Consider the following 10,000-nt stretch of genomic DNA (forward strand, 5'->3'; position numbering starts at 1 on the left):
ACCTAACCTAACCTAACCTAACCTAACCTAACCTAACCTAACCTAACCTAACCTAACCTAACCTAACCTAACCTAACCTAACCTAACCTAACCTAACCTAACCTAACCTAACCTAACCTAACCTAACCTAACCTAACCTAACCTAACCTAACCTAACCTAACCTAACCTAACCTAACCCTAACCTAACCTAACCTAACCTAACCTAACCTAACCTAACCTAACCTAACCTAACCTAACCTAACCTAACCTAACCTAACCTAACCTAACTAACCTAACCTAACCTAACCTAACCTACTACCTAACCTAACCTAACCTAACCTAACCTAACCTAACCTAACCTACCTAACCTAACCTAACCTAACCTAACCTAACCTAACCTAACCTAACCTAACCTAACCTAACCTAACCTAACCTAACCTAACCTAACCTAACCTAACCTAACCTAACCTAACCTAACCTAACCTAACCTAACCTAACCTAACCTAACCTAACCTAACCCAGTACTCGCCTCCTAGCGACACGAAACGCTAACAGCTCCGCGTTAAAAATTCGCAAAAATAGGCTAAAGTGCTCAAAACTCCCTTCCGTGTGTGTAAAGTGACAGTGCAGTGCCTGACTCACCAGGATTCATGTGGGCAAACCTGTATCCCTAAGGACTTCGGAGATACAGGACCTTAAAGTCCCGGTGAAATAACATCTCAGCGGTGAGTCACTTTCACACAAACTTTTCACCATCGTATTGTCCACATCTTCCCCTTTCACCTGACGGGTCGATCAGGACAATCGGTGCATCCCAGCGGGCGTGAGGGACGTCTGAAGGTACCCAATTTCCCATACAATTGGCGTGACCCCGGGCTCGAGGCAGACACGTGCCGCCAGACTGGCGCCACTGTCCATAACCTACCTCAACACAGCCACACCTGAAGACGTCGGAGAGGGACCGAGGAATCCGGAGTACCAGCGCTGAAGACAGGCAACACAGGCTGGAAGGTACTCCAGGGAACTCCTGAACGGTACGTCGTAGAGAGCTCGTTCCAGGACTCTTCGCGTCGGGACACCAGGACCTTCCCACACCCTCGGACACCCCCTCACCCTCCACCCCCCACCCTCACCCCCCCACCCCTCACCTCACCCCCCTAACTTTCCCACCCCTTCTATAAGTCTTATAGGGCCACCCCTATAAGACCATCCCCCCTTACCAACCCACCCCTGACCCCCCACCACTGCCCCCCCCCCCCCACCCCCTCAGCCTCCCCGCGAGACCCCCCCCCCCGCCCCCCCCCCCCCTCACCCCCTCAGCCTCCCCGCGAGACACCCCCCCCCCCCCCCCCCGCCCCCCCCCCCCCCCCTCACCCCCCTCAGCCTCCCCGCGAGACCCCCCCCCCCCCCCCCCCCCCCCCGCCCCCCCCCCTCACCCCCTCAGCCTCCCCGCGAGACCCCCCCCCCCCCCCCCGGAAAAACCCTACCTCACCCCCTCATCTCGATATCTCGGCCATTTTTGGAGCTAGAGAGTCGTGCTTGGGCTCGTTTGAATCGTCTCAAAAAATCTGAGCGATTGGCCCCTAGGGTTTTTCAAATTTCCCCCCTCCTTCCCCATAAAAATCATCACAACCCCCCCAAAAACCTAAATTAGACGTAAGATAGCATAAGTAGAATATAAGTAAATAGTATTAAGAATACAAAATTATAATTATAAATAAATAAATAATATAACTTGACATACTTTCCCAAAAAATTTATATTAATAATTAATTTAACTCAATTTTGACATACAATAAATAACTAACAACTAACACACCATGTCGTCGTCGTCGTCTTCAACTTCAAAACCCACACAGGCCCCCACAACATCTCGGGGAAAAACAGTGGGTGACAAGACTGACACAAAGGCGCCGGCACCCCCTCCGGGCTCTCCTCTAGATGGCAACACAACCATCACAGAGAGTGAGACGTCACGGATCCCCTCCCACACCCCAACTGCCTCAACCGGGCAGACCCCCCCCCCGGGGGCCGCAAGGCCCCCACACCCCCCCCCCACCTCCCCCCTCCCCCATCGGGTCAATGACCCCCTCATCCCCCCCCTTCCGGGTCAGCAAAGAGGTCCGAGGCCCCCTTTGCTGACCCCAAAAATCCCACCCCAAAAACCCCCACCCCTCCACCTAAGAAGAAAACATTAACACTCACTTTTGACAAAAAAACAACAACTTCACAAACAACAAAAACAGAAGAAATCTCTCCCATGTCAGAGAGCACAAATAAAACAACAACCACAAAACACCCAGGAAGGATCCAGAAAAAAAGGTATGCAGCGCCAAGGAAAGGAGACCCTAAACTTGGCAAAAGCATAGCCTTACTGCAGGATCTAGGAAAGAAAACGTCCACAGGTGGCCTACGCAGAGCGGTTACCATCAAGAATGCTCAAACAAGTGCGAGAATGGCCGCCGCAGACGACAACAGAGACCTCGCAGAAGTATCCTTCCAAGGAGACTCACCAACCAAACCAAAACCGAACGAGGACACCACACCACCAGTAACACCAACGTCCACAACGGGACTGTTGTCGTCGCCAGAGTTGGAGGCGAGGGAGCCAGAATCCGGGGGACCCGCACCCGTCGCTCAAGACTCCACTCCGACAGAATCCGAGGGACCCGCACCCGTCGCTCAAGACTCCACTCCGACAGAATCCGAGGGACCCGCACCCGTTGCTCAACACTCCACTCCGACATCATCGCCACGAGCCGACCACTACAGCATCGTTGTGTCCACAACACCAGTCGAGACACAGCAATGCGAGGACGAGGACGACTACGAGGAAAGGATCTCAGAGATAGACCAGGAGCTATCAGACCTGGGGGTCTGGGAGCACACGGAGGGACCCTCGGAGGATGACGCCTCCGATACTGGTAGTTACAGCGGACGACCAAGTTTTCTCCCCCCCATCGGACAAAGAACGGCAGTAAGTAAAGATCTCGCAACCGAGAGAGCCCGAGAAGTCATGATGGAGGGTAAAACAGCATTGGAAAAGCCCCGAAACTTGGACAAAAAGGTGAAGGCGATCGCTGTAAACGCCCTCAGCGACCTATATGAACTTGTGTTGGCCCTGGCGGACTCCAGACAAAGGCATCGCCTTAACCTGGAAATTGAAAAGACCAGGTCCGCAAGGGAATTAGCAAAGGTAGAGAGGGAGCATGCAAAGACACTGAGCTCTCTCCAAAAAGAGTTTGCCGAAGCTATGCAAAAGGGAAGTGCAGACCACCAACGCACCCATACATCAGTGGACAAAGTCCAGGGCTGGCTTGACTTTGAGATGGACGGATTGTTCAAGACAGTCCAAGCCATCCACGCAGAGGTCAGGTCGGCCCGCGCGCAAGCCTCAGTCCCCCCCCCAAAACCATCGGCAAACTCCACGGAACCCAAGCAGAACCCAGCACAGGACTACAGCGCAGTCCTAAAAGAAATATCGGATAAAGTAACCTCATTGGCGACGGAACTCCACTACATCAAGGAGGACTCCAAAGTGGCCAAGGCAATCCGATATAGCCCACCACCTAGCCCCGAGCAGTGCCCCCAACGAACATCAGATGCTACCGCCCTTGAGGGAATAAGAGGAGACCTCCGACGAATTGAGGAATCCATCGGTCTCCTCAAGGCCAGCATCGAGTCCAAACCAACCCCGAAACGGGAAGACATAAAGACTGACCTTAAGGAGGCACTGACACCAATAGCAAGGAAAGCCAACGAAATCGCTGAGGGCGTCGAGGAGCTCAAAGACATAACCTACGCCGGGAACGGTCCTCAACCTGCGGGGGCTCTTGGATTGGGTGCTGAAATAGCCCTCACCGACACGACCGCCCAATTGGAGGACATCATCAATCCACTAAGGGCGGACGTGGCTGAGGCGGCAAGCCAGAGCAGGACCCTGAAGGAGACCCTCGTGTGGTTCAACTCGGCCCACAAAGATAAGCAGACGCGGCCTGTGAACGACGTCGCACAATCAAAATCGTACGCAGCGGTACTTAAAACAAAACCACCCAAGAAGCCGAACCACGCGATAATAGTTTCCAGCACTGACCCCACAAACACCGGGGACAAGGTGCTGGCAGCTATCAGAGACACTTTAGATTTCAAGACAACTGGAATCACGGTGGAACGCGTGCGAAAGGCCAAAAACAGCAAGGTGGTGCTTACCTGCGACACTGGCGACAACATCAAAAAAATAAGCACCCAAATTTCTAAAAACAAAAACCTAATAGTTAAAGAGGCGAAAGCGTCAAACCCCCTGATAAAAATTAAAAATATCTTGGCGTACCATACGGATGAGGAACTTATAGAAAACCTCAAGGCCCAAAACAAAAAAGTCTTTACAGACTTGGCCAAGGAAGACCGATTCGTAAAGGTACGCTACAGAAAAAGAGCAAGAAACGTACACCAGTGTCATCCGGTGCTGGAAGTGTCCCCCAAATTGCACAGCAGGATACTCGAGGCGGGAGTTCTACACATCGGTCTCGAGCGAGGGTCAGTAGAAGACCAGTCGCCCCTCATACAATGCTCCAAGTGCCTAGGCTTCGGACACACCAAGGCACTTTGCAAGGAGAAGGAGCAACTATGCAATTTCTGTGGAGAAAACCACGCATGGCAAGATTGCCCGAACAGAGCGGCAGGTAATCCACCGAAGTGCAGAAACTGCACCAACTCTAAGAGGGACAACCCAGAAACACCACCCCACATGGCATATAGTGATATATGCCCTGAGCGACAAACGTGGGACCGGATAGCACGTTCCAAAACGGCATACTGCTAAGGGCGCCACAAACTCCCAAGGGCAGTCTCCTAGAAGAGAAGACGGACACACGAGGCTTACAATGATCCAAGCCAACCTCCAACGCTCCAAACAAGCCACCGCCGAACTCCTCAAAGCAGCCGAGGACATGAAAGCAGCCATAGCTCTAGTCCAGGAACCATACGTTGGCTCTACAGGGACTATGAAGCTCCCAAAAGGCACACAGGTCATCCAGTGCACTATCAACCGGCAGAAACCTGTCAAAGCGGCGATACTTATTTTCAGTGACAAGCTGAGGGTAATTCATGACCCACAGCTTGTGACAGAGACTGAGGCAGCAGTGCTTTTACAGGCAGGCAAAACGAGCATAGGAGTCGTGTCAGTCTACTACGAAGGAGACAAAGACATAGAGCCCTACTTAAGACGCACAAAGGCGGTATGCCAAAAACTAAACTCTCAACATATCTTGATAGGAGGAGACGTAAACGCCTGGAGCCACTGGTGGGGAAGCAGATCCAACGACGACAGAGGAGAGGCATACTGTTCCTTTCTGAACGAAATGGATCTCCATGTACTCAACGTCGGCGACACCCCAACTTTCGAAGAGTACAGGAGGGGCAAGCTGTGCACTAGTATCGTAGACGTGACAGCTTGCTCCACCGGTATACTAGGGAAAATAAAAGAGTGGAAGGTGGATAGAACCCTGACAACATCGGACCACAATGCCATCACATTCAGTCTGGTACTGGGAGAAACACTACAACCTTGTGTTCGTAGCTCCACCAGACAATACAACACCAAGAAGGCAAAATGGACCGAGTTCAGAAGCCAACTACTCAAATCCTTAGAGTCGCACAACATCAGCGAAGAAAGAATAAGGGAGGTCGCGGACGGGGAGGGGATGGACTCCATTATAACAGGCTACACAACATCCATTGAGGAAGCGTGTACACACGCCATCCCCAAGATAGGCCACAGAAGGGGCAAGCCAACACCTCCATGGTGGAACGAAACCCTCGACGAAATGCGAGGAGACGTTCTACGTAAAAAACGTCGTATACGGAACGCCGCTCCAGCCAGAAAAGAGTCCGTACTGCAAGAATACCTTAAGGCTAAAGAGGAATACCTCCACAAAAGCTTGGAAGCCCAGACTGAGAGTTGGAAGGAGTTCTGCACAACACAAGACAGAGAGAGTATGTGGGACGGTGTATACCGAGTAATCAGGAAAACAGCTAAAAGGGAGGACGACATGCTGCTAAGAGGAGCCGACGGAGCCACACTGAGCCCCGACGAATCGGCAAATCTCCTAGCGAGCACCTTCTATCCTGAAGATACCACCATAACGGACACACCGTACCACACCCAACTCAGAACCGAAGTGGAGAGCAGAGCCCCAGAAGACATGCCTGGACTGAAGCCGGACGACCCACCTTTCACCGAGGCAGAAGTGGACGCAGTGCTTAAAGCACAAAATCCCAAAAAAGCCCCGGGCCCGGACGGCTTCACTTCAGACATATGTGCCAACGCAATAAACGCCAGCAGGGGGGTATTTATGGCAATTGCAAACAAGTGCTTGGAATTGTCACATTTTCCCCTCAGCTGGAAAGCCGCACATGTAGTCATCCTGAGGAAACCTGGAAAAGGAGACTACACCCACCCTAAGTCATACCGTCCCATAGGCCTGCTTTCAGTGCTGGGCAAAACGGTTGAAAAACTAATGGTGGGGCGACTGCAATGGCACATTCTCCCAACACTCAGCCAAAAGCAGTACGGTTTCATGCCGCAGCGTGGGACCGAGGACGCCCTCTACGACCTCATAAACCATGTGAGGAAAGAACTGGACCGTAAAAAGTCTGTAATAATGATCTCACTGGATATAGAAGGCGCTTTCGACAACGCGTGGTGGCCGGCTCTAAAAACACAACTTGCGAGCAGGGGCTGCCCCAGAAACCTGTACAAGATGGTGTGTTCATACCTTTCGGACAGATCAATAACTGTGCATTACGCGGGAGCGAAGAGCACAAGGGGTACTACAAAGGGCTGTGTCCAAGGTTCAATCGGAGGACCAACCTTTTGGAACATAATACTGGACCCTTTACTTCAACTACTGTCCGGGGAAAGAGTACACTGTCAGGCGTTTGCGGACGACGGGGTCTTGGTCTTCTCCTCGGAAAGTCTGGACGGGATGGAGGATAACATCAACACGGTGCTGGAGAAAATTGTAAACTGGGGTGTACAGAACAAGCTAAACTTCGCAGCGCACAAGACTCAAGCCATGCTGCTAACGAAGAGACTCAAATACACCCCCCCCCAAATACAAATGTCAGGGACGACACTAGCACTGGTGGATGAGATCAAACTTCTCGGACTGATAATAGACAAGAGGCTGAATTTCAATGCGCATGTGACTGCAGTATGTAAGAAGTCAACAGACATCTATAAGCAACTAGCATGCGCGGCGAAAGTGACATGGGGCCTAAACGGAGAGATCATCAGGACCATATACGTCGCCGTGATAGAGCCAATCATGACGTACGGGGCATGCGCCTGGTCAAAAGCAACACACTTCCAGATGAATGCGAAAATCATCAGCGCCCTACAAAGAGGATTTGCACAAAAGATCTGCAAAGCATACAGAACAACATCCTTGACCTCAGCGCTCATTCTGTCAGGAACACTCCCGCTGGACCTACGCATACAGGAAAACGCCACACTGTACGAAGCCAAAAAGGGAATCTCAGATGCCTATCTACCGCCTGGTAGGAAACTCGAGGAAAAAGTGAAATTTGAAAATCTTCCACACCCATCAGAGGCAACAACAGCGGAATTCACACTCCTCGAGAACATGGACGCCGACACCCAAGCCACCCACCAAATCACCGGACCTCAAATCTACACGGACGGTAGCAAAATGGATGGCAAAGTGGGGGCGGCCCTTACATGGTGGGAAAACGGCAGAGAGACCCTAAACGACACATTCAAGCTAGACGGCGCGTGTACTGTCTTCCAATCTGAAATGTACGCACTCTACAGAGCTATAGCGAGGGCAAAAGAAAGCAAGGAGCCAAATGTAAACATTCTCAGCGATTCTAGATCATCGCTTGAGTTGTTGACAAATTACAAATTGCTCCACCCCCTGGCAAAGGCCATAAGAGAAGACTTGGCGACAATCAGAGAGGAGGGCAGAAACGTGCGTTTGTTCTGGCTGAGGGCACACGTGGGCACAGCGGGAAATGAAAGGGCAGACGAACTAGCAAAAACAGCAGCAAGCAAGGACGACTCCTCACTCGACTACGCGGAAATACCTCTATCCTACATCAAGAGGAAAATCAGGGAAGAAACCATACAGAAGTGGCAAGATCGCTATAACAATTCCGAAACGGGAACGATCACCAAAGTCTTCTTCCCTGACGTCGACAGAGCATACCGGATAGTAAGAGGAGATAGACCAACACATCTCCAAACACAAATCCTAACGGGACATGGAGGCTTTGGAGAATATCTCCATAGATTCGGTCTCAGGGACAAACCGGGCTGCGAATGTGACGAGACAGAAAGCGAGTCAGTGTGGCATGTACTTTTCGACTGCCCAAGGTTTCAGACAGATAGGTACAACTTGACCATGAACATTCACCTGGAATTAAACAAAACAAACCTACACAAAATATTGGAGTCAAAGACTGACAGGGTGCGGCTGCTCAATTTCATCCAGAGAGTAGCACGAATAGCGTCAACTCGAAACAGCGGGATATCGCCTTCTCAACCCACTACAAACACTCCACACACACAAACAACAACACACACAAACCCAAAACCAAAGCTGGACATGACTGACATGGGAGAGCCGGGTGGCCCGGGCATAAGGTTAAGAGGAGTAGCTCTCTATATGGACAACAACACAGAGAGACTGGGAATAGCCTTCTGCAACGCCATGGGCAAAAACACCGTAAACATCTCGCCAGGACTAGGCGCCCTCCTGAACGGCAGCACCTTCAAAACAACGATGCGCAAAAAAGTTTATAACTCTCTACAAACAGCGACAGTCGAAGGTGTCGAGTGTCGAATAGTACGAAAGAACAATAAGACTGTCGTACTATTCGCCACCGATTTCGATGTCACAGAGTTTCAACTGGCGTGTAAAGTGCTGAATTCACTAGGGACCCGATCCACACAGACGACACCTGCCCGGAAAATAAGCGTGGACGCTATGATCGTGGGATACAGGGGAGGAGAAACCAGAGATTACATGGGTGTAATTCAGTCTTCGAAACACCACGAGATGGTTATATACGAGGACAGAGGACAAAACCTAAGTTATCTCCTCTCCGGATCCCGCGAGGACGTCACCCCGCAAATAATCACCGACTGCTGGGATCATCCAGTCACCAACCCGACCATTAGTGGTTCGGAGAGACTACAAACACGGTGCCAGGAAGAAGCGTCTCGGGCAGCAGCAGAGCTAAGAACCCCACAAAATCCACACACCACACCTGCATCAATGTGGTCCACCTTGACCGAAGCCGCACAGGCCATACCCGGACAACTAAAATCAAAACTACGACGAATGATGTCGCTTGAAAAAGCTGTCGAAGACTGCGTAACACCACCACGTCAAAAATCAGAACCACCACCACAACCCCGCAGTAGAGCAGATATGGGACAAGTAGCCCTCCCGAGACTGTTGCCAGTAAACGAGACACAAGACCACATTATAAATGCCTTCTTGGAGTTCGTGGCAGTGACGAAGGCAACCAGGAAGGTGAGCACAGACACTTGCAAAGGTGTCATGCAAGCCTACCAATGGGGGTCGGCGCGGCTGCTGGGAGCACTAATGGAGGAGGCTGAGGCAGCCATATACAACAGCGATACCGCCACGGTCCTTCACGGAAAAATGGCAGGTACATATATGGCGGCCTACAGCAATACGTGTGGTTTTGTGTCTCTGAACGAGGAGAAGACAGAAATCGAGGGCAACACACATTTCAACACACCTCCCGAAGACCCAATAGTGGTGGTAGCCAAGTGCACCAAGGTGATGCTGGACGACAGGATTCTTGAAATGGCGGAAACCATAGCAGGAGACCTGTACAAAGGCGGGAAACCGGAGCACTGGACAAAACCAACCATAACTTGGGTAAACGGAGTCCCCGGCTGCGGGAAAACCACCTGGGTGATGTCCCAAATCGACACTTCACGCGACATCATCGTGACAACCACAT

The 10,000-nt window shown here is 51.4% G+C and overlaps 2 protein-coding genes across 2 annotated transcripts in view; both read left to right on the plus strand.

The window, feature by feature from the left end:
- The first annotated feature begins 1,800 nt into the window (after nucleotides 1-1,800).
- Nucleotides 1,801-4,802, plus strand: LOC135073455 (uncharacterized). Its single transcript, XM_063967638.1, has 2 exons — nucleotides 1,801-1,945; nucleotides 2,284-4,802. The coding sequence occupies exons 1-2, from the start codon at nucleotides 1,801-1,803 to the stop codon at nucleotides 4,800-4,802; spliced, it is 2,664 nt and encodes an 887-aa protein (XP_063823708.1).
- Nucleotides 4,803-4,863: 61 nt separating this feature from the next.
- Nucleotides 4,864-10,000, plus strand: part of LOC135073021 (uncharacterized) — a 6,174-nt gene continuing 1,037 nt past the window's right edge. Inside the window, exon 1 of the mRNA XM_063967014.1 lies at nucleotides 4,864-10,000. This exon is cut by the window's right edge and continues 1,037 nt beyond it. Within this exon, the coding sequence (XP_063823084.1) occupies nucleotides 4,864-10,000 (5,137 nt within the window).

This window comes from Ostrinia nubilalis, chromosome 7, assembly GCF_963855985.1.
Source record: "Ostrinia nubilalis chromosome 7, ilOstNubi1.1, whole genome shotgun sequence".
Classification (NCBI taxonomy): Eukaryota; Metazoa; Arthropoda; class Insecta; order Lepidoptera; family Crambidae; genus Ostrinia; species Ostrinia nubilalis.

What these genes read in the sequence shown, in the direction of transcription:
- LOC135073455 (XM_063967638.1), top strand. Translation starts at nt 1,801, where the DNA reads ATGTCGTCGTCGTCGTCTTCAACTTCAAAACCCACACAGGCCCCCACA. An exon ending in CAACACAACCATCACAGAGA is followed by an intron (nt 1,946 to 2,283) that starts GTGAGACGTCAC and finishes CAAAACACCCAG; the next exon opens with GAAGGATCCAGAAAAAAAGG.